We start from the raw sequence: 25,483 nt of genomic DNA, 5'->3' as shown, positions 1-25,483 counted from the left end.
TGCCAAGAGGTTTGTGAGATCTGTAGCATATGTGACTGGGAAATGCCAGATGGGCAAGCAAATCTATGAGCCATGCTCAAAGGGGTCCCTCTGCTCTACACAGTCTATTTTCATCCAAGGTTTGCAGTTTAAAAGAGACACTCACTAATTGGAGTAATAATCTCAACAGCTTTTTAATTACATATGTCAATACACCAGAATTTTTGAATAATTTTTTTTTTCCCCTCCAAAGATACCCTGTGACCACTTCAAAACTGTCAAATACAGATATAAATACCAGAATACTAGCAGATGAGAAAGGAACCCCAAAGCACTGAAGAAACTCTGAACAGTTTATCTTATAGACATGCTAGTAGCTTCCTGACAACTTGGCTTTAACTTCAATTTTCTTTCTCCCAGCGCCAAGTACCATATGCTAACTGTTACAGTGAAGTGACACTTATCCCACCAGTCTGCAACAGAGATGCTATATTTAAATTCAACTGTTAGGTGAAAGTATGTTTTATAAAAACTCTAGGAATCTGTATCCTGATGGTTACAGAGAAGAATCTATGTTTAGGGTTTTGGGGAGGATATCAGGTTACAGAAGTATTACTCCTGAATTTGGGGTTATGTAGTAGTTATTCCCTTTCCTTTCAGGTAGAACTAAAAAACTTGCATAATGTAGTCCTTGGCACATATCATCTTGACTATTTTGGCAGAAATAGATTTTGAATAAACTTGGTTTCTTTGGGACTTTCTGTAACTATTTCTGTCTGCATATTATGTCTAAGTTTCTTACCTGAAATTAACCTAATGAACTAAAGAGAAATGTTAATGCATTTATTTCAGCATTTTGTCAGTACAACTTTACTTTTAAATGGCAGAAAGACACTGGGGGAAAGATCTTTAACTGTTGGAATTATCAGCATTGAATATTTGACATTCTGAATTAGATCATTTCTAGCATTAGAGTCTATTCCATAAAGGGAGAGATAGCAGTCAGGGAGCTGATGATGTTTTTCAGATTTCCAAAGCAAATGTCAGCCCTGACAGTACTTAAAGCAGTTCAACAAGGATGTGACACTGGCACAGAGTAGGTGTCTCCAGTTTTTAGAGGAAATGCTTTAGAGTAGCCGAGGGTATTTATGAATTAATGTTGTAGAGTTCCTCAGTCTGGCTAATGACTGACAGTGCCTCAATTTCAGAGATTGAGAACAGCCCACCATGCAAAAATCTGCAGTCTGACAGTTCACTCTTTAGATAAGGGAGACATCTGAGCTCCAGCTTTATGCTACCGATATGACATCACGTATCGTCCTTCTACAATTCTGTTAAAAGAAACACAAAACAGATTTGAACTGACATCATTTTCTGAAATACTTCCAGAGCAGTAACTTCCCAAAGTAAGCTCACATTTCTACTGGTTTTGTTTAACAATGCTGTTGATGTTATCATAATGATTGCATGAAGCTATTAGTCTACATTCATGTAAAGTATCCTGCAAAATTGCTTCTCTTTAAACACAGCTGCTCACACGAATATGTGATGTGAACATATGCATACATGCTTACTACTACAAAGGTTATTTCATGAATATCAGCTAATTTCAGAGAAGTCTAGAGCTTTTTTACATTTACATAATGACACTGTAACAGTTAATATGAAGGCAACATGTTCTCAAAGCCCACATAAAGAATCCTACAAAGGCAGGATGATGAAAAGTTGCATTATGCAGGTACACACACATGCATACGCTCAAATTAAAGCAGCAAATGTATTTCAGAACAAGTACCTCATAAAATATTCTGATGAGGAAACTGTCAGTATCATTTTCACAGGGAAAATCATGAAAGGCTGTCAATGAATGGTGAAGTAACACTATCTTGAAAAAAATAAAGTTAAACTTCTAAAGCTTGATTGAACTGACCAACATTTCTTTTTGATCTGGTTTCTTCCCAGCACATTGCCAACTTCACACCAACCAAACAACAAAGCTACTGTTTTTCCTCACATTTTTTTAGCAAAAGTCTGTCAGGCCTCAGTTCTGCTCTCCCCAAAAGGATCTGATCTGAAAGATTCAATTTAAGAAAGCTCAGGATAAATCTTTGAAGATTTGATGAGTAGACTTGTTCATTCAGGCTCCTGGGTTTCTGCCTTGAATCCAGGTAAGCACTGTAGGCTTGATGTTTCAAGAGAGATGAAGGTATGTACTGTGACTTTTATTGATGCCTGGGTTCCTGCCTTGCTCCAGGGCTGAATTTACCTGCACCCACCCATCACTTGTCACAGGCTATTTTCTTCAAAAAAGGCCAATAGGAAGATTACACAGGCAATGTCTTGGCTAATTCAGTGGTATCAGCTGACATGTATACATACTTCACAGTGCCAGGACTGCTTCTTTTGTTTGTTTGTTTTCTCATGTTATCGAAACTTGTTTACTAATTACTCAGATAGACCATCATAAACTATGAGTTCACATCTTTCAAGAGCAATTAATTTATAACTCTAGCTGTTCAAATGTGGGGTATGCCATTAGGAACCAGAATGAGTAGGAACACTCTTACTTTCTTCCACATCTGACATTGGGTCAAGACACCTCTCTGCAAGTAAAACAAGTAGGTCACTATCAGTGCCATTGTCAGAAGCCAACACAAGCGGTTCAGGGACCTTGGAAAGCTGGAGAGAAATGTTATCTCCTAATTCCATAACAAAAGGTGGTTTACGGCAACACAGAAAGTAACATGTTAGAAATTTATAAAAGAAAATTTTTTTGGTTTGGCTGGGTGACATAATGTCATTCTCTGCTACAACAGGTGGCAAAAATTACTCAGTGCAGGATGACATAAGCTATATAAAATGATGATACACCAGTAGACTTCATATTATGAAAAAATATACAGTAAAAATAATTTTTGGTTCAATCATAGATTTCTTATCTGAGCTTGTCACCTGTAAACTTTTTCCCAATTCTGTTTCAAGACCCCTTATATTCATTATTCTGTATAAATGCCGTTGTTCTGCAAACTCTTTTCATGTTTCTCTAATCTTCAAATTCATAGTACTATGTCACTTCTTGTAAGTAATTCATACCCATGTATAAAACTCCTCTACCTCACAAAACCATCAAGGATTCCTCTTGATAGACTGAACTTTTTTCTTTTATTTTTGTAGCCTCACATCGTTACTTATTTTGTTCCTCTCTCATTCTCTATCCCAAAGTTTTTGTAATCAGGATCTAAGCCTCCTAATCCAAAATACTAGACACAATCTTGTTAAACACATCAACTGTTTAAATGAATTTAAATGTTAGACCACTAATGGCAGTGGAACCATCCTAGTTATTAATTTGAAAAATGGTGAGCCATCTTATTCAGTACAGCTCTTACCCTTCTTAGGTACGTAAATAAAAAAAGTCACACCAAGGACTAAGGTCTTTTAAAAATACGAGGCTTTTTTGTGAATTTAGTTCTGAATGTTAATGCTAAACTCTATGGAAAATTTTAACAACATTCACTAGTGACAAAAAACTAGTACTTAAACAGCATATTTAATTGATATTTAGAGAACATCAAAGACAGAACATATCTATATCATGAGGAAAGAAGCAAAATTGGAACTTCAGCAGAATGATCAAATTTAATTCAATGAGCCACAATAGTTAGGATAACACAATATTCTATGAAGCAAGTTTACTCATCCTCTTAGCTTTATTTGTGTAGCCTGAAATTGGATTCCATAGAAATGCAAAGTTTTTCAGATTGCTGAGATCTGAACCTTTATCTTTCCCTGCAGGCTATTTATATTAATCTACTTTTCTTTGAAGCACAGAGCTGTTAAACTGTTAAAGCTCATTTAAAACGTGGCTATATTTCTATCAATGGACCTAGATAGTTGAATTATAGATTTTAGTTATGCTTTTTATACTTTAGAGATACTTATATAGAAATATGTGTAACAGAAGTATGTAATTAAAGAGCATTAATTGCTGCTGATCAGTGAGTTGTGTCTATATTGACAGCAAGAGATGGCTTAGTATTTAGAAGAATTTACATAGGCCACTTTTGATTAGTGATTAATATGAAACTCAGAGTCACCTTTGTTCCCCTACCTTTATTAGTATTTTGTCATGAAATCAAAGCAGAGCAAAAGATATGAAAATGTAAAATGCCTTACGCTTTAAGATGAGATACAAGAATATTTCATACTTGAGTAGCACCCATCCTAAAATATCAGATAAATACATAACTGGAAAATTAGAATTTATGCTTACAATTTTACCTGTTATACATCTGACATGTCTGGATAACTTTTCCAGTTTAGTAAAACCATAGCAGGACAGTTATCATCATGTAATATTCAATCACTTTTCCCAATGAGCCAATGCATGAATAAAATCCTCCTCACCAACTGAAAGTGTTGCAGCACTACATGGTTAGCATTGCGTCAAGACTGTGAATCTGTAAACAGAAAAGACAATGACAGGTATAGCTAGTGGAGGGAACCTACTTCTGTAGTCCATTGCATGCTGCAGCTATGGGATGTCTACAGCTCTGGCATAAAAAAAAAAAAAAAAAAAAAAAAAAAAAAAAAAAAGAGAGAAAAGGAAAAAAAAATGTAGGAAAAAGCATTGTAGTAAAATGGTAAAGGTGAATTCCAATTGCTTTTCAGGGTATTATTGGATAGCAAGAAGTGTGTTACTCTGTTCTTTGTCAGATTTTGAATAAAAAAATCATCCTGCACTTTCACATATCCCTGGCAATTAAGTGGAGAGAGATGCAGAATAAAGATAATCCTTTCACAAATACCACCGACTTGACAAGATTTACATGTAGAAATGACATAAGCACATAAGAGAAGACCAGGAAATAGGAGGTGTTTATGATAGACAGTTGTGTTCTTTCCTGAAATTGCTAATTTTAGTTTATCAGCATAAAAAAAAATGGTTGAAAAGAGAAATTACTACAAACTACTTCATAGGAAACACGGTGTGTGTGTCTAACATTCTATCTGCCTCAAAATGGGTTCCAAAATCTGCACAGACATATTCACATGTATTCTCAAATTTTATTTCTTTTGAATAAAAAGTTAATTATATCATTGACTTCAGTGAAACTGGTGTTTTAGAATGTTATTTGGTATGAAAAATGTGTTCAAACAACTTGGGAAGACCCTAGAGAAATGTAACAAACTAGAATTTAACTTCTTAGTGTTAGGTATTAAAGAGTGCTGCATTATACAGCATTTGTACCTGCTCCATACTATATCATTATCATTTCACATTATGTTTGAACCAGCATAACTGGGACTAATCTTCCCCTCTGATACACAAATCACCTTCTAATGTTTCAGTTTCTTATGCAGAGTATTTTGGTTTCCAGCACACTATGGATAGTCCACAGAACAACAGGATGAGAACAACCACCAAAATTATAAAGCATTGTGCAGTTTTTTCTTCTATATTCAGATTTAATTTGGGAGTGGCATTCGGACTCTTAGTTATTGGTGTTTAAAACTGTTCCTACAAAAACCAAAATCTAAGACAAACAGATGTTAGAGGCATTTGTGATAGTGGTTGTGGGTGAGCTGGATTAGTCTCAGCATCAAGTCTACAGTGGACACGTTTATACTTTTATATATTTTCCTCTGTGTATGCCTGTCTATTTACAACGAAGATCAACATACCATTTCATGCTAGTCTAAACCCAGAAATTTCTGTAGTCAGTCAGTTCAGGCCCTTTGCTTTAACTACAGATGGATTACTTCAACTGAGATAGACAGTGAGTTTGCTATCCCAGAAGACTAATTTACAGGTACCTCCATGTCATTTTTGCATAACACTGTTGTCATGGAGATAGTGTAGTCCCTGATCTTCAGGACCTAGTAACAGCCAAAGGGTAAATAACTAGAGGGGTTTTGCCCAAGGCATCTGTAATGTGAAGTTTTTAATTTTGCTCAGTTATTGCATTTCAGCACTGATTAAAAGGTATTACCTAGCCTCTTGGAAAGAGAATAATGATTTTTTTTCTCAGCAAAACAGAAAAAATAGCAACTGTATTTGATTCTGAGTTAGATGCTGTAAGCCACCTTGGGGCAGCCACAGCTGCTCTGGGCACCCTGGGCCAGGGCCTCACCACCCTCATCATAAAAAAATCCTTCCTTATATCCAATATAAATCTACCCTCTTTTGTTTTAAAAACATTGTTCCTTGTCCTGTCACTACAGGCCTTGGTAAAAAGTCTGTTGCCATCTTTCTTACAAGGTCCCCTTTGTACACTGAAAGGCCACAGAAGGGTCTCCCCGGAGCCTTCTCTTCTCCAGCCCTCGGACCATTTTCTTGGCCCTGCTCTGAACCAGCTCTATCAGGTCCATGTCTTCCTTGTGCTGAGGGCTCCAGGTCTCAATGCAGTACTGCAGGTGGGGTCTCACAAGAGTGGAGTAGAGGGTAAGAATCACCTTGTTGCTTTGATCTGGTAAGAACAAACAATTCAATGAATGTAATAAGTCCCAGTAGCAACAGTGACTGTGATAGTGACATCCTTCTGTAAGAAAATAGTAAAATATAATATGGATTTTGAATGTAACATCCAATGCCCAAAACTTAAAAAAAAATACTTCTACCAAATATAAAGCTGTTCTTACTATATTGTCTCAGTCATCTACGCCCTGTGCACTTGGTAGTCCTCTTCTATAAACTGTCTGTAGAAATATCTATGCACCATAGGTCATTAGGCAATCTCTAGAGCAAAATGATCAGCAAGTATTAAATCTATATTCCATTTCTCTGACTAGAAACAAATGGGGGAGGGGAGGAAGGGGGGGAAGGGAGAAACTGAGAACTGTGTATTTAAAAATATTAAGTTAAGACTATGTTGATAAGACATTACTTGTCAAGAATATAAATGTCCTAGCTCCTGAAAAATTAAACACTTACCACCTGCCATGGAGTTAATTGTTCCCTACTACAAAACAAAGCCACATATAACCTGTGAAACAAATATACCTTCAATGTGCCCTGCTGTTCTAGGCCCTCAGTTGTCTAGGTGTTCTTCAGAAGAGCAGGGACTACCATGAGACTCTGGAGATAGGACATGGTCCTGAGTCTCCTGCTACAAATCTGTCCATGAGGAACCAGCTTGCTTCACCTTCTAAGTGCCAGTGGAGGCCTAAGCTCCAGTCTTGCTACCTCAAATTGTCACCTTAGTAAGCCGGTGCATTTTCAAGTCAGTGGCATTAGAGATTGTGATGGGATTGCGTGAGTGGCAGGGGATTTGGTATCAGGGGAGGGGGCTATAGTGGTGGCCCCCTGTGAGAAGCTTCTTGACGATCTACCAGTTCCAAGTTGGATCCACCTCTGCATCAAGGCCAAGACAATCAGCTGCATCTCTAAAAAAACATATTTAAGAAGGGACCTGGAAGGAGGAATTGGACTTGAGAGGCAAAATTGTGACATCTGTGTGAACAGCGAGGTCAATGGAAGAACAGCGTAGGAAAGCAGGGGAAGGTGTGCCAGAGCAAAGATCCCACTGTATCCTGTGGTGAAATGACAGGGTGCCCCACCCCTGCCATCCATGGAGGTCTATGGTGGAGCAGAGGCTGGCATATGGTCTGTGGAAGACCCCATAACAGAGCAGGTGATTGCACCTGAAGGAGGCCACGACTCTAAGGGGAGAAGCAGCCCCTACTGTTGTAGTTCAGATCTGAGAGGACTGCAACACATGGGGGTGACCCACGCCGGGACATCATGGGAACAGCTGTGGCCCGTGAGACTGACTCATGTTGGAGAAAGTTTGTGGAGGACTGTCTCCTGTGAGAGGGGAACCATGAAAGAACATGGAAAGAATGTGAGGAGTTCCCCCCACCCTGAGGGGGAAGAAGCTGCGAAGCAGCAGCACTGACTGCATCCCCATTCCCTGCCCCCTGCGCTGCTGCAGGGGAGGAGGTAGAGGTATCGGGATAAAAGCTGAGCTAGGGAAGAAGGAAGGGGTGGGGTGAGGTGTTTCTAAGATGTGGTAACACTTCTCACTGTCCTACTCTGCCTGTTAAGTGTTGTTGTTTTTAGTGTCCATATTAAATTTATGTTCTTTTTTTCTTCCCCCAATGAGTCTGTCTTTTACCCATGACTGTAATGGGTGACTCATCCCTCCCTGTCCTTATCTCAATTCCAGAGACTTTTCCTTTATTTTCTCCTTCCTAGAGCCAGGGGGAAAAGGGGAAAAGGGGAGTGAGGGTCTGCATGGTGCTCAGTTGACCTCTGAGCTCAAACCACAACAGTGATCCTTATCAGTCAAGAATGCAACCTTTCTCATTTAGGCTGATTCTAGATTTGATTCAGCCTGGTTTCTTAAAAACCAGAGACTATGCAACTGTGTTGTGATAGCAGATACAGGTGGGTGTTACAGGCATATGGCTATATCTCTTCTAAATAATTTCTGAACTCACTGTCCAAACAAATTTCAGCCAATATCTAGACATGTTAAACCATAAATCACTTTAAAATTATTTTCACATTTTATGACCGTAAGTCATAATGGGCAAATAATGTGATCACAAAGGCACACCTGAAAATGACCCCACAGAGCAGAAAGTGAGTGCAAAAAAGTGACTCTCTTGTAAATGCTCTGACTGCAAGATAAACTCCGGTCTGACCCAGCCATCAACCAGAAGACAAAAAATCTGTAGGAAAACAATCCGTATTCATTATGGTACTCAAAGAACAGCTGGTTCCCTGTAATTACCCCGTGGGTATTAAGCTCAAGCTACTTTCCTCTTACCCTGTGCTCAGCACGTAGTTAGCAGGCAATTACTCCAGTGGCCTTTTCACACCTGGCATTGTTACCAGCATTCTACTTTGTTTCCTGGCTTTAAGGGACATTACTTGCCAGACTAGCACCTTTGGAAATTACTGTTTTGTTAGCATATTTCAGAATGATCTCACATCAAAACAGAGAAGAAAAGCACAAGCTTTTTTTCACCACAGATCGGAAATGCAGATTTCATGAGGATAAAACTGCCCTGTAACAGGTACACGTTGTCTTCAGACACAGCTGTCCCTTCGATAACATGTATCTGGACCTCCATCTGTTCCACCCCACCCTCTCTCTCAAAAGTCTTGTTCCCTGGCTAAATTCTGAGACACAGCTATCAAGTTTACTTAACTAAAACTGACTTTTTCCTAGTGTTTTATTCCAATTACCATGACAGAACCAGTACTTCTCAGGGAGAGATTAATATTGACTCATGCATATCAACCATACGTGGGAATTTCCATAGAGTCAAGTCTGAATCAGAAATTTTAGTCATGTCACCTCAATTTTTGTTGTGGAGATACTTGACAAATCTCACTTTGTATTAGCATAAATACCAAATGAAGACTGTTTTATTGCTGTCAGCAATGATATGAAGTCTTGCAAACCCACTCACGGTTTGGAATTCTCATGTTTTAACTGTGAAGAGAAATAGAAGGAAATAAGTGTGACCTGTTATATATAACATTTTGTCTCCCAATAAATATAGAATAGATACAGAGACATTTTTAAAAAATGAGAAGCACACTTATTTTTGTTTCATTTTAATGTCCTAGTTCACAAACTTCTTAAGTTTAAATGTTAATGTTAATTTTCTTTAAATTCCAATCAATTATTATGGTTAAAATTCCTTTTTAATTTATTCATATTCTATCCATCTCATTGTCTGGGAAAACAACCATCACACACAACAAAATTTTTTAATTGTTTGTTTATTTTGTTTGTTTGTTTGTTTTGTCTCTAATAACAGAGTGAGTGTCAGGGCACTTAATATATTGTACTGATATCTAACACCCTTGAGGATTTTGGTACCATGGACATGTATACCCAAGTCACACAGAACTTCAATGTCAGAACCAGGAAACAAACACCCATTTGTTTCTGCTCATCCAGGCCAAGAAAACAGCAGTAAAAATAGACGTTACCATTACTCCTTCAGGCAAAATTCTAAATAAACAGATAGGCCTTCAAAGTCAATCATACTGAAATATAGTTTTACTGAAAGAAAAAGCAAATTTCAGAGGTAACTCAAATAGAAATATCTTTCAGATACTATTTAACCTCTGACACCAAAAAATAAAAAGTGAAAAGACAAAGGTGTCTAAGCAGAAAAGCAGCCCTTGAGAAAATTAGCAATGAAACTAGAGGCTAGTGAGCCTTTTAAGAGGCATATGAAAGAACTGATCAGGATCCAGTTTTTGTGCTGCACTCACATGCTGTTAGTATTAACTTGGACACATAGGTTGGGCACTGACCTCAGCACTAAACTTCTTTCAGATTCCTTTAAAGTTAGGAGTTATGCACAACTTGTAATGTTTTTCAACAGAAATGTTGACAGGTCTATCAGAGAGTTCACTGTCCAAGCATGAGTACATCTTGGATCCACAAGTGAAGATCCTTCCCAGTGCTTAAAGGGGTACAGGAAAGATGGAGAGGGACTCTTTATTAGGGTGTGTAGGGATAGGTCAAAGGTTAAATTTTAAACTGAAAGAGGGTAGATTTAGATTAGGGATAAGGAAGAAATTTTTCCCTATGAGGGTGGTGAGGCCCTGGCACAAGGTGCCTAGGGAAGCTGTGGTTGCCCCCTCCCTGGAAGGGTTCAGTGTATACATGCATATATATAACTTCTGTACATACACTGAAAAACTATATCCTGCCAAGGCTAATTTCATTAACTATATCCAGAATCATATGGAAAGAAAGAGAAAAATACTGGAGCAAAGTCATAATATCCCTTGTATGAAACAGAAAGTTCATGTTAATGTGCTTCAGTTACAGATTCTCAGATGTCTTTTATTGTAACCACAGCTGAAGTTTCATATCAAGTGACATAACCTAGCGTTGACCAAAAGCATGGGAAAATGCAGCAAATTCTGACAGAATGCTTCTGATAGAGGCATTTTTATACAAGGATCTAATAAGGAAAGGCCTTTTGGCATTGCCAGTGTTACGGAGAATTTCTGGACCTCTGATTCATCAGGAAGTGTCCACAGTAAACTTCATTAAAATATTAGTCAAAGGCTCTTATTCAGATACCCAACTGTGGAAGATAAACTCTTTTTTTTTTTTTTTTTTTTCCTAATAAACAAGTATTCTTCTCACTGCAAAAATGTGAAGTAATAAACTCATTTATTTTCACTCATCCATATCTATATTTATATATATGTATGTATATATACACATAAACACACACTGTACATACACACATATGTGTGTACATATATATATATATACATCTAAATTTATATAAACACTGATATTCACTCTGAGAGTAATCACAAATATTTGGGTTCTAAAAATCAGCAAATGAACAAGCACCACACACTACATGTTTTCCACTTATTCTAATTTATTCAGACTTGAGGTTTGCTACCAGAAGCATCATTAGATCTTTCATAAAAGAAAAATGGCAATGAACAAGTTCTTTGTAACAAGAGACCTCACTACAGGTCTTTCATTTTTAATCAGTTGAAATTATTATTTTTTAATTTATTTTGCATGGTTAAATATGTGAAATGTAGACAAAAGACTTTATTATGTTTGTTAATGTGGGATATCAGATTGGTTATGCTGTGTAATGCTTAGAATTTAGGTTTATTATTATAACCTATAGCTGGTATTTTATTTAAACAGCTAAAGACATGGTTTAAATAAAATATAGTTAGATGTAGCTGGATAAAAATGTGTTGCTTCTGTTTATTTTCTATTAATAGAGCATATTTATCAGTAGGCAAAGATAATACTGTATTTGAGTTCCTAGTAAAACATTCAATTCTACTATTAGCAGTCAGGATATAAGTTAAAGATCCCTATTAAATTTCAAGAACTGTAAGAATATAATTCATAATTAATTAAACTACAAATATTCATTTTAAATTAATCGATTATATTTCCTCAGGTCTCAGATTCTGCTGATCCTTCAGAATATTTGGGAGAATATGTCTTATGCTTTTGATCTGAAATTATGTTACTCATTTAAGTCAAAACATGTATATGTGTTTTTCCCTTGAGAAATTAACATTTATTACTTAAAGACAGATGCTATATCTTCTATGCATGTGAGACCTGCACACACAACTTCTAAATTGCTAGTGGGTTTTGTGTGTGCAGTTTTCAGAGCTCTCTATATATATTAAATTGTCTGGTCAGTAAAAATATCTTATCTTCTCAAGCTGCATAAATAAAGTCGAAATTGAGGGCATCAGAAGATGAATTGAGATATGGAGCCATTAATGACCTTAAGAACACTATTATCCATAACAATCATATTGGGATTCTAGAGAGAATCAAGAAACAAGACATTATTTTGAAGTATTGCTTTTCTTCACAAGGGTCTCTGTTGGAATGAATCTGCAGCTACACAATAAAAATTCACAACCAGCATGGTGACTAGTAAAACCTGCAGAATCAATCAATCAGAGATAGAAGGCAACTCAGATTTGAATTCTGAGATATTGACCACAACCCTAAGTCAATGATAGTAGAAGAAAATGATAGTAATTCTTGAGTGAGCACATTTGGTGTCAGTTGTTCTTTTTCTGTATGGAAAAGGCACAAATACCCTTCTACACAAAGAATCATATATTCCAATCAATACTATTGTCTTTCTATACAGTAGAGGTTTCTGTACTATTCAGTTCTTTTCTCTATGTAAGATATAACATGCCACCCATATAGACTTAACGTATGGACAAAAAGAAAAAATTGAAAGCCATTTTGTTTGGAGATGATTACTGACCTCGCAGCAATAACAACAAATATCAATATAGGGATTAAAATGAAAGCACAGAGAACTTGACTCAAGTAATAAAATAATCCTTTTTTTTTTCTTTTTTTCAGTAACAAAAATAAATCTTGGTAATTGTTTTTCCCCTTTATGAAAGTCATCAGCATTTGAAATCCTCTGCATCTTGAATATCAGTGATAGTACTAGCAGGGATATTTAAACAAAAAGGAGAAGGAAGGGCAAATGAAAGAACAAAGACCAAACCAACCAAAAATCTTCAAAGAATTAATGAAAATGACCTGATTTTATGCCCAAGATCCTGTCAGACTATCCTACTGACTGAAGAATGAATCTATTATTAGTGTTAAACAGCTTTTATACTACTTCAGTGATTGCATAAAACCATTAAGTTACAGCCTCTATTATCCTTATTTTTTTAGGGCAACTTAAATGATTTATGAACTTACTAGCTGAAATGATGACACACCATATTCTCTAAAAAAATGTTCTTTGTTCCAGGGAAACATAACAGTAGGAGGTTTGATCTAATAATTATCCTTAAAATATTAGATTTGGAAAGTGAGTATATTCTGGAAATAGATTATAGTAATGTTTACAAAAAATAAGATTCACTCTCCTCCTTGCTATTTGAGTTTCCTTGGGATCTTTGATTAAATACACCAAACAAATAAGAAGAAATACAAAGAGTGATTGTCAAAACACCGACTCCTGCAGTGTATCATAAAAAAAAAATACAGAAGGCAATCTTGGCATCGATATTCTCTTTTGTTGCCAAGCTGAAATACACTTGTGTTCTTGTCAAACTGACTCCTCAGAACACTCCTATTCCTGCTGGCCTAGCCAGCACCATTCCCTATTATCCTTCCCAACACTTGCATTTGTTTATCTCACCAAGAGAAACTCTATGCTTGCTTTGAAACCCAGTAGTTTAATACTGAGCCAGCAAAATGGAGGAAGGGCATATGGGGTAGGTCTGACCCTGGTCAGTGGCAAAACAATGTAGGGGGTTTTGAACACTGTAGGATAAGGCTTACTGTTAATTTTCTTGTTGTTCACTGAGATTTCTATAGTGTTCTGTAGGAAGCCAGCATTTCTTAAAAATACACTGTTTCATCAAGATCTGGTCATGCTTTTACCAAGACCTTCAAAGGTGGACTGAGGGCTGGTACTGTGGATCAGTGTCAGAAGAGAGCTTCATTCCTTCTATGCTCTTGAGTGATAAGTGCTAGCCCTTTACCTAGAGCAGATGACTTCTCTGCTGTGCTGTCTCACATACGTAGCAGAGCTGGAAAGAGAGGGACAATTTGGGAATCAGAACTCCCTACTTCTCTTTGGACCTTCCTGCCCACCTCTGAGCCCCTCACATCTGTCTGCCCTTCTTCCTGGGCCACAAGTATCCACGAGAGCTCAGACTCTTTTATCATTGCCCTTGGAGATCTCTTATCATTGCCTGTGGAGATATTTCTACCTGGGGCAGAACTCTTGTATAACTGGGATCATGGGGATGGACCTACATAGGTGTTTGCTTATCTCCTGCACCTCTGGTACCTCTGGTGTCCATCTGAAGGGCTCCTTAGGCTCCTGGTGCCATTGGAGGTAGCCACAGGAACATCAGTGAAAGACTCCTTCACCCTTGTGAACATCCATTCTAGGTACTTGTCAACCCCTTGAGGTAACTAGTAAACTAAACTAGGCTACAGTTATAATTAATCTGAAAACATTTTTAAAAGTTTTCTGTTATGTATATGTAGCTTCTCAGTTTAAGTTATCTGCTCCTTTATTTCCGCCTTTTCCCAAGCACATACCTTCCAGAGAATTCACTGGATAAATGGATCAAGAAACTAATTCTGATAATAGGAATTGCTAATTGTAAAGCATCACTACCTGACAGGTGTTTAGGCCCTAAAGATAAAACTGTCTTATGAAAGAGGTTTGCATTTGAAACAAAGGGCTGAAAATTAGATGATTTTGAAGAACATTGTCCAAATAGTGCTAGACCTAGAAATATGGTCATTTAAAGCTTTCATTTTACTCAGGTACATACTTATGCAAGCAGTTTCACCAAAGCCAGGTATTTAACTTATATCATGTCTTTGTTTTGCCCAGCTAACTAGACTAAGAGAGACTGTTAAAGCATATCACAATTAGAAATTAAACTCATTGATATATTTCAGATCCAGACATTCTTTAAAAATGTCCAATTTTATTATTATTTTTTTTATTACTATGATTAAACTATTCTTCCATTGTCAGAAAGTATTGCTGTTTGATTCTGCAGGATCAAAGTCAGCATCTTTTTATGTGTACTTATACTGCCTGTAATAATGAGGCCACTGTACTGGACTACAACTATTGTTTTTCCAATGGCAACACAGAAATTGTCTCTGAGCCCCTGTCTCTGTTTCCAGAGAAGACAAGCCACTGGATTTAAAAAGACTGTGCATTCGGTAGTCTAGCCTTTCGTAAACATTCTGAGAATTATGATCCATCTGATTACTGTACCTTTTATCCACCAGGTTGAATGGAAAATTCTCTAAAGCAAACTGGCCAATTACAATGCAGACCAGAAGCAATTTACTGATACAATGAACTTCTGGAAAAGGCAGACAGAACTGTTTCTGCTATTTATTCCCTATTGATATGGCAATTGTGGAACATAAACTTGTTTGCTCTTTGGTGCATTTATAATCCCAGGTCTCAGCTGCCCAGCAGTGACACCGTGCATGCAATTCAATGCCCCAAGAAGCAAAGTCTCTGAAGAGTTGAAGGCAATGGTTGACCAGTTTGCTATACTACCTCTTGAGAGCTACCTCATCACCACCCATTAGAGTCACAGTTTCCTGATTACAGGTTATTTCTTTCCTCAACTGCTACAGTACTAATTTGCTTCATTCCTTTCTTCGATATCTCTTGTTCCACTCATCTGTCACCTTTTGTGGGATTTGTATGTGATGTTTTGTGTTAAGGAAACTGAAGTCCATGTCTGAGAAATGCGCTTAGTTTCCAAAGAAGCAGTCTTATTTCAAAGAGGCAACAATTCTGGTGCTTCCAGTAACAACTGGGCCCTTACAAAAAATTGTCACTGCTGATGGTTTCTAGAGTGTGACCAAATGCATAGGAAATAACAGTACAAAGAAATGCCATACCATCATTTCCATATACTTTTGAAAGGTATGATGGCAGACATCTCTTTTCAGCCCTCCATTCTACTCCACATTTGTATTGGAATAAATTATCAAACACATTTCAGTAATACTGTTCTTCTCAATGCCTTAAAATTCATAAATTATCAGTTCAGAGCAACCTCAGGGAAAGAACAAGGAAATGTCATTCCAGACTGTACACTGGGGTGAAAACTGTAAATCAGGGCATGTTGATTTCCACAACTGAAACCCCTAGTTTTTTTATCAACACTGTCTGTCAGGAGTGTACATGTGTCAAGAAGTCTAGTGATAACTGTGAGCTAAAATTAATTGATAAGGAATAAAAACCACAACTAACTTTAATGTTGGCTCTACTTAACTTCATAAAGTATTAAAACATATTAGTGAATGTTCTACTACAGTCTTCAGTCTTGCTCACTTTACGCTATAGGTTCAGTTACCAGAGGGTTCAGAACATGTAAGAGAAACCCAGTATGTTCTAATATAAAATAAGCTTTAATTTGATAGCATTATTTTCTAATACTTTTATTTTTTTCAGTTGTTCATGAACAAACACAATCCCTTTTAAAACAACCTTTAAAGGAACACTTCTTAAGCCACACAAATACCATGCTGCACAGAGCTACTCAGCACTTTAGGAGATTTTTTTTTTTCTTTTACAAAATAGTATTCTACACTTGTTAAGGATACTTACCTCGAAGAGATATCAATGGATACTAAAATCTAGTCCACTGTTATAAGCAACACATCTTATAACCCTTTCCCCCCTATTCATAAGATTGGTAATGTTCTGTAACTTAATATGTCCCAGAACTATTTTACTCTAATTATTAGAAAACTTTAAATAGCCAGCCTAAATTTATTCATAGCCAGTGTACACCAATTTGGGTTTATGACAGTGATGGCTTTTGGTTTAAATAGTTCATCTCACTTTATGATACGTATATTTATATATTGACAAGAATTATATCCTCTTTCAGCTTTTTTTTTTTTTTGCCTAAACATGAAAACATTTCTGCCTTAAAAAAAAACAAAAAACTAGGCTCTTTTTTCTCCAGATTTTTCACATCTGTTTCAGATTTTAAATCATTTTGCTTGAACAAAACTACACAGTATCCCTGAGGAGATTTCCTCAGGACCTTATTTGATAACATGAATACTTCCCTATCTCTGCAGAAATTACCTCTTCTGATAAAATATAGGTTCTTTGCATAATTTCATAATCACTCTTTCCATTCTGGTAACCTCTCATCTCATTCTGTTTGGATTTAAATCCCTTTGTCTGGGTAGCTGATTTACGTAAGAGGCACAGTACTCCCATTGTGTATTAAATAACAAATTATAAACTCGGTTTTCCTTGCCAAAATATTTACTGATATTAACTAGAGGAGCCACCTTCCATAAAATACTGACACAGCATTCCCACTAATTTAGATGTCTTCAGAAGCCATCCAGCTGCTTTCCTGGCATTTCTCTTCATAGATCAGTGGCAATGAATGCCACCAAAACTGTGGCAATTGTTAAATTTCCTGCAGCAGGATATTTCCTTCAAAGAATTATGGGGAATACCAGACTGCCACATAATCAACATAACAAGCCCACCATTCCTATTTTATAACAATGTAGGTAACATCAGTTGCAATTATCTAGTGTTCTGCAATACCTGATTAAAACATTATTACATGTAATACATATAAAACTTTATTACATATATATGACTCAGCTCTTTATTGTAATGTTGAAAGCTCCTCTCCTTGAGGAGGTAAGCACACTACAGAATTGGCTTGTTTGCCTATGGACATAACTGATCTATATTGTATAGATTAAAATATGGATGACAGCAGATTTTTCTACTGCTACTTTCCCATAGTTTATGCATCCATTATATTTTATCACATGGTTGTTTTCTGCTCAGAAAGCTAGATAGGGAGATAATCCAAAGTGTAACTTTTATGTTTAAGAAAAATATTGTTAAGACCTCTCATAAAAAATTGGGCTCAGTTAATAAGTGTGTTCCTCAGTGCCAATCTTTGCCTTCAACTCTACAATTTAGAGCAGATTCATGATCAGATGAACACTTCTTTATAGTGACCAGGAGGTGTGGATACAAAGCAGTTGATTTTTGCCTCATTGACATACAAATAGATACGGGGAAAATAAAAATGCTAGCATAGTCATATAGTGATACATTTTTTCTTGGTTTAGTCTAAAAGTTGGAATCCATGTATTTAAATAAAAACAGGTTATATAATTTAAGAACTGAAAAAAATAAGGCTACTGGACATTATGGAAAGAAATTGCCATGTATGTTCTGGTGAAACTAAACTTGAAAATCAGTCTGTCTCATAACATGAAAAATGACAGGGATAAAACAAGTGACACAATATTGTTTTACTCAGTAGCTGAGAAAAGATGACGTTTCCAACAAGTTGCAAGAAATCCTCACTTTAATATTTTTTGTTGTTCTCTTTAATACATGCTTTTCCAGTCCACTGTCCTATTATCTTGATTTTAATCATTCTGTATCTTTCATGGTCCTGCAGTATGTGACCTTGATCCCTTCAAATTCACGTCAAACCATGGTGCAGGATAAAGGCCTTCATCTCTGGCACTATGCATTACCTGATTTAACCAAAAGCAGAATAACATGTATTCTCTGTTTTTTAATATAATCTTGATTATAACAGTGAATGCTATTTTGAAAAAAAAAAAAAAAAAAAAAAAAGGGAAGTTAATTATTATGAGATTTTATTTTTTTTCCTACATCATTACTGCCTCTCCTGAGACTTCCAAAGGAGGGGGAAAAATAATGGGAATCAAAATATCATTCAAAACGCTGAATAATTGTTCTGGTTTTGGAAAGCAAAACTCATACAGCAGTCTCCTGATGAAATCTCCTCCAACAGATTTTAAAATAGTACATGCAGTATGTGCAAGTCACTACTGTTTTTATGTTACTTTTATTGAGACCATTTAATTGCATTTAATTGTGAACACCTAGTCTCAGTGTTTGGTTGTTCTGAGCTAGTTCTTATGGGCAGCACTTCCTGTTAGGTTTTGGCAGAGAGATACCCTGGGTCATCTTCTGTGTATGGCTTGGATGCCATTGGTCTGAAGACATGAAAAGAGAGCTGCTACTTGCCACAGTCCCATCAGTTCTTTGGGAGCCAACTCTTTTCCCAAAAGAGAGGCACACCTGTAGGTAGTCTGCAGCTACTTGTCACATTGGTGCCATTAAAAATATATTAAAAAAAAAAAAATAAAAAAAAGTTCTTCGGTCATTTTCTGTCTGACCCCACTGTGTTGCCAATATCCTATCGGAAAGGATTCAAGACAGGACACAGTCTGCTGGAGTCTCTCACCCTATGCGCTTCACTCTTCTTCAGCCCCATGGATTTTGACCTGGCATGGATGTTAAAATGAAGGCAAATTACTTTCCTTGCCCTTTATTCTTCAAATGGCAGGTCTCGGGTAGGGGCTTTAAGGGCTGAAGTGAAAAGCAAAGGGAAAGGAGGCCCTGCTAAGCACTGTTTGGAGTGGCACCTTTCTTTCTTGTTACTGTGATTCAGCTGAGCCAACGCAGACCTGTGTTTTCCCCTTCCTTATCTCTCCTTTCAAATCAGGACTGTATCCCTGAAAGATCGTTTTCATTAGCTAAAAGATAGGTGAGGGAACGAACACACCAATTAGACTCCAGATCCTGTAGCCTGGGAAAGCTCATAGAAAAGCAACAGGGATTAAATTTACAGTGTGTGGTTTGTAACAAGGTCACCATGTTCTGCACTACTTGCTAATGGAACCATATTTTACAGGGGAACTTTGCAGTAAGGTTTATATCTGGAGGACTAAATCAAAAAATGCAGCTTTTCTCTTGATTCAGGTAGCTTGTGCTTCTCTTGACTTCCTGACTCATTTCTTGAAGGGAATAGGCAGAGGGTAGAAATAAACACAAGAAGCACTTTTTGTGGGATTGTGTAAATTAAAGTCAGTTGAAACCTATGCACAACCCCCCCAAAAAATTAGCAATATGATTACAGATCTATAAAACTTAACAGTGTTTCTGTAATGATGGCTGAGAGGAGAAAAATTGATTGAAAGAACTGAAATGAAATACAATCCCATCTTTCATGTTTTTAGCAAGATAATTTTCGTTCAGTGTTGACTAATACAGAATAATAGGAATAAAATATGCTGCCTCAGTCTCTGCATTATTGGCTTTACATTATTGGTGCTGACAGCTGGCTTTTAAAATGCAGTAAATACTGGGCAATGCTGTTCTGTTAAGACAAGCCACTTCATCAAGCATATTTCCAAATCACACTTTATTCTCAAAATGTGTTTAATTTATATACAGCAAAGGAGCCTACTGCAAAATTGACCTGCAACACAGTGCCCTCTACTGCATGCATTTAGGAAAGGAAAATAAAGCAAGTTTCTTAAAAATAAAATCTTTACGGACTGAGACCAGAAGCTTTGTCACCGCCCACCAGACGTCGAGCTAAACATAATATACATACAGGCATATATCACTATTACCTTCTTCTAAAGAGCTGGATGCCACTGGGGAATAATAGTTTAAAATAGGTATGAAATTTGCACAAATTGTTTCATGGTTTTAAATTAAATCTGCACGTGTCCTTCCATACAAAAATGGCCTGTGTTTATACATTGGAGAGGTATTAGGGAAGTTACAAATCTGTCTTGTATTGCCCTATTACTCCTTTCTTTTTGCTGCTGGGAAGGATCTGTAACAATATGAAGTGAAAAAGTCCCTCTGCTTATAGATTAGTTTTCTCAGTCCTTAATCTCTCATGCTCCTTCATTTCTCCCCTTCTTTCTATCTGCCATTAGGTCACTACTATTAAACTGAACACTCCTTTTCATTCCCATGTCCTTGATAAACCTATTTGATGTTACTGAGTTACACCTCTTGCAAATGATTAAGAAGGTATTTCTCCAGGCTTGGCTCTAAAGAGCAGAAACGGACAGGTTACAAACGTATCATGGAAGCAGTTCTACAGCAAGGCACAAATTCTCAAACAGACTTTTGAAATCTTCCCCCGATTTTAATTTTCTCAGTCTGAAATGGGCCAGCCTAATGCTGAGTTTTGTAATGGACCAAACACCTGCAACTTCTGCTAAAATTGACAGTGCCTCTTATTGCTCAGTCCCTCAGGGATGAGAAAACTGCTTCTCAAAACACTGGTATAAACTAAAAAACTTTTGGATTCACTTTTGAAATGCCCTGATTTGTACAATGAAGTCCATGTTTTGCCAGCAGTATCTCTGGAGCTCCAATTTAATTCTTAAAGTCTCAGCTTATGTCTTGATGAGCCACACTGAAAGCAATTAACTGGATCTTGTTGCATGATCAAAGGTGTTCCATGTTAGCCCTCTGCAATCAAAGATGGTTTGAATACCTTAGGACATTTTTGAGTATGTCACTAGGGCAGAGTAGAGGTAGGTAGTAAACAACGTTTTCCAAAGCAACATATTCAATTAAAGTTCTTTAAACAAAATAGAAACAAAACAAGCAGGCATTTCCATAGTACACAGTACATATATGGCCTTGCATATATTTCAGCAATGAATTTTGTGTCTATGGATTTGTTCCCACATCTGAAACTTTCCCTTAAGGAAACCCTTGTTGATAATTTACAACTTCTAAGGATAACTCTGTAATTGCTTTCCCTTTGCTTCATACCTGTAAATCTTGTATCTTGTGCTAAATCCCTGTCGACTTCTGTCCACAAAATCTGTGTATTCCTGTGAGCGATGGAACGGTCCCTTATCAGAGAGGAGCCAGTCGAAGGGGCTTGTGGCATGCTGATCCGAAACAGCAGCAACTGCTAAAACCCAGCAATGAAGACTCAGTGCTATCCACTCCCATAGAGCCATCAGAGAGAACAATTCAGCACCAGCACTGCATCGCCATATCATGCTTCCACTGGGGACTTAGAGCCTTCATTCTCTTAGCTTTCCCTCAACACCTAGACAAAATACACAGTCAATTAGATAAGCACACACTAGGCATCCCTTGGAAGAAGAAACAAGTTTCCTTTCTTTCAACTTAAAGAGATAGTGGCCTCTACTTTATTACATTTTACATTAGCATAAACCCCACTAGGCTAGGTAACAGTGGAATGTTTCAGTACTTCAAATGCTGTGAAACTAATGTCTTCATTAACATCATCAGAAATAATATTTACTGTTGAAGGGAAACCTTCACAAATTGTCAGAGGAAGGATTGTTGGGTTTTTTTTCCAATAATGCTAGTCATTAATGAAAAATATGCAACAGAAGAATTACTGCCTGTTAGCATCAGTATAAAGTCATTCAGCAATGTCTATGCATAAGGTCGCAGTTCAGATATTGGACAGAAAACAGATGAGATTCAGAAGACCCAAATTGCTTTCTTTTTTTATGTCCTTGGAAAAGTCACTTAATGGCTTGTCTTCACTACATAGTTAACAGGCCCACGTTATTCTGTTCAAACTAGTGTAGCTGGACAGTGACTGCATTGATCAACAGAACTGGAGCTACCCACAGTGATGAGTTCAGAGAGTTATTTGAGCTCCAGATGCTGCAATTTTGAGTATCCTTAACAGCAGCACTTCACTTTCAGTCCAATTCACTCCAACCCAGTGGATCAGCCCAGAAACACTATTTAAATGGACCCCAAACAATTATTTGGGTGCCCAATCAAAAATCGAGTATTAACCATAGCCTCATGCAGGAACTCAGTGAAGACAAGCCACATTTTTTCTATATACCTTAGTCCCATACCTGTGAAAAGGAATAATGATTCTGTATCCTGCTCAGATTTTGTGAAAACATCTATGCAAGAGCATGAACTTCTCAGAAATACTGAAATGACAAAGGTCATGTAGTTTCTTATATATATAGAAGCAACTGGTTCTAGTTTCCAGTTTAAGGTGAAACAGCACAGAAACAATTAAAATATAATAATGCGAGAGCTTTCGTTTTTCTAGCTGATGAGTTTACAGGGAAAAACATTTTTTAATTCACATTCACTCAAAACAGCACTCATTATGACAATTTTACAGTGCCCCTTGCTATGATTTTTTTTTTTACTTGACAGGAAATTTTTCTTTATCATCAGTAATTTAATTTCTAAGTGTACCTTAAATGAAGGATGCTTCCAATAGAGCAGTTCTGCAACTGAACGATCAGTACCACCCGTCCATTATAATGGAAATGGTGTAGCTGAATAAATATGCTCTGTGCATATATTCAAGACATTAATACTCTGAAGTCTGTTGCATAGATTCTAAACATATCAGCTGCAGGAAGTTAATTGCCTCCAGAAGAGCATAGAAGTTCATGTGAACCAACAAGAATTTACAGTCTGAGAATATAATAATCTGTTTATACAACCAGAGAAATAGTCAAGGTTTATTATCATCTTATGCACAAATGTAATTGTTTGTAACATGATTTGGACCTGATCCTGCAAACAATAAATGTGTAAGTAAACTCACTGAAAAAAAAGACCCTGTTCATCTATTTCATGCTGAGCATATGCCAAAGCACTGAGTTGTAACCATAAATGGTTACGACCATGCAGTAGTTTATGATCATAAAACACAGACTGCATTAATTTTATAAATCCTTTTGAAATGAGATTCCAGGAGTCTACAACAAAGAGATCTCTACTTATATGCTCAAGCAATCACTTACATGCAAAAAACCTGCAAATCTATGTATACTGTATGAAGTTTCGGTATCTTCTTCCTATACTGGTACTTTCTTTCTTTCACAGGTTGATATTCATGTATGTGAGGTTACACTGTTGAGTAACCTTCATCACATCATATGAAAAAGCATGCACAGATCTGAAGCAAAGCTGAAAAGCAATAGATTGTTCCCCTGGCCCATAAAGGCCATGATGATCATTTGTTGCCATTTCCTGTTAAAAATTAGCTCAGTGTAAATGAAGAAGGCATCGGTCACTTCCAAACAGGCCAGACCAGCTTTTGCATCACAACCAAGTGAAAACCCACAAATACTTCTGTCTCTCTTCTCCTTAACAATCAGGGAAAATTATATTGAACAGTGTACCCATTCCCCTCCAAGATCTTTTTCATAGACTAGGAAGACTCTGGACATAATTTCTTGACATTATGTGAATCTTCAAAGAGTATAATGACAATTTTAATTTTTATACCTACTGTTGTTACAAAAATTGCTAGCTAAGACATAAGGTTTTGTTTTTCCTAAATTATCTTTTCTATTGAAAAAATCATGTAATGGTTTAAATTACAAGAAGTAGGAGTTTACTTTTTCAGGTACTTATTAATACTGGAGTGTTTCAGGCCATTCAACTGTAATGATGACTAATTGAGTCCCTTTTGAATTCAAAATTATAATATTGGGATTGGAAAACGAATTACTCTGTATATGTAGCATCTTCCTAAAAGAAGACCAAATGAGCACTTGAAAAGGAATAGAGAAGAGCCCTGCTCTATGTTTGCCTTAATGCTACACCTCCATGGCATGTCATAAATTAACCACTGGTAAAATATCTTTAGAGAACCTGTGTAGTTACAGAAGCAAATAGTCTCCTTGTTTTGAAGATATATTAAGGTATTTTCCAAAGGAGTATAAATATACAGCTAGTCCTTAGGGAGAGTAAAACAACGTGTGCATTTCTAACTGATACTTATCCCCTTGTCTGTATTGTCCAGTCATTGTAGAATCAGTCCACATTGCATTAATTCTCATAATACCCTTGAGAAGTAAACTTCTACCTCAATTTAACAAACAAGGAACTGAATCATGAAAAGACCAAAGCTAAGAGTTTTTTTAAGCTGTTACAGGGATTTAAATGTGTATTTCCTATTAAAAGATAATTTAGAAAATGCCAGCCTAAGGAATTTTCCTAAGGTTACAGTGTGAAAAATATCTCAAAATTTTAAACACTCGAATTCTCTAATGAATGCAAATGCCCTAAAAATATTTTTCAAAGACTGCTATAGTCATGTGGAGCATACAAAGGTTGTAATTACAACAGCCATCACAGAACTCCAGGGAGGAACAATGTGAATGAAATTTTTGGTAGAGCACCTGCTGGTTTCAGGGTGGAATGTAAAAACTCAAAAATAAGTGAACACCTGTTAAGTAACAGAGCTGGTGGATTTTAAAGTGGAGCAGACACTCTGTAGCGGAGACATCTTCAAACAGAGCTGCCATGTCAACATGCTGCCTCTTTGAAGTGTTAGCTTAGAGGACAATTACAAGGTATAGATGCTCAGCACAATTACTTTCTGTTATCCCCAGTGTTTCACCCAGCTACCACTTGCAAATGCTAATAAGTTTTCAGTCCTTCCTCTTTTACATTCCGAAGTTAGAGTGAGTTCAAGAAGCAATAATGTGCTAATTTTTAATTTGTTAGAAATTTATTGTCAACCTCCCTGGCATTAATGAAGAATGAATTTGACCCAGCATCTTCTGGAAATACCATAACTAAGTCCTAGCTTTCATGAATATGTAATGTGTGCTGAAGACTGATAAAATCCATGCATTTACATCATCTGAGAATATAG

General features: G+C 36.7%; 1 protein-coding gene across 2 annotated transcripts in view; it reads right to left on the bottom strand.

The window, feature by feature from the left end:
• The window catches only part of BRINP3 (BMP/retinoic acid inducible neural specific 3), a 226,624-nt gene that overhangs the window by 186,353 nt on the left and 14,788 nt on the right, over window positions 1-25,483 (bottom strand). For both annotated transcript variants that reach the window (XM_042807860.1, XM_042807866.1), the window contains exon 2: window positions 21,622-21,907. In XM_042807860.1, coding sequence (XP_042663794.1) covers window positions 21,622-21,857 — 236 coding nt within the window. In that variant the 5' untranslated portion in view covers window positions 21,858-21,907. The remainder of the gene's footprint in view (window positions 1-21,621; window positions 21,908-25,483) is intronic.

Source organism: Tyto alba, unplaced genomic scaffold (assembly GCF_018691265.1).
Source record: "Tyto alba isolate M040663 unplaced genomic scaffold, T.alba_DEE_v4.0 Super-Scaffold_1000006, whole genome shotgun sequence".
Classification (NCBI taxonomy): Eukaryota; Metazoa; Chordata; class Aves; order Strigiformes; family Tytonidae; genus Tyto; species Tyto alba.
Note: the sequence above shows the minus strand (reverse complement) of the source record. Positions and strands in the feature narration are given on the sequence as shown.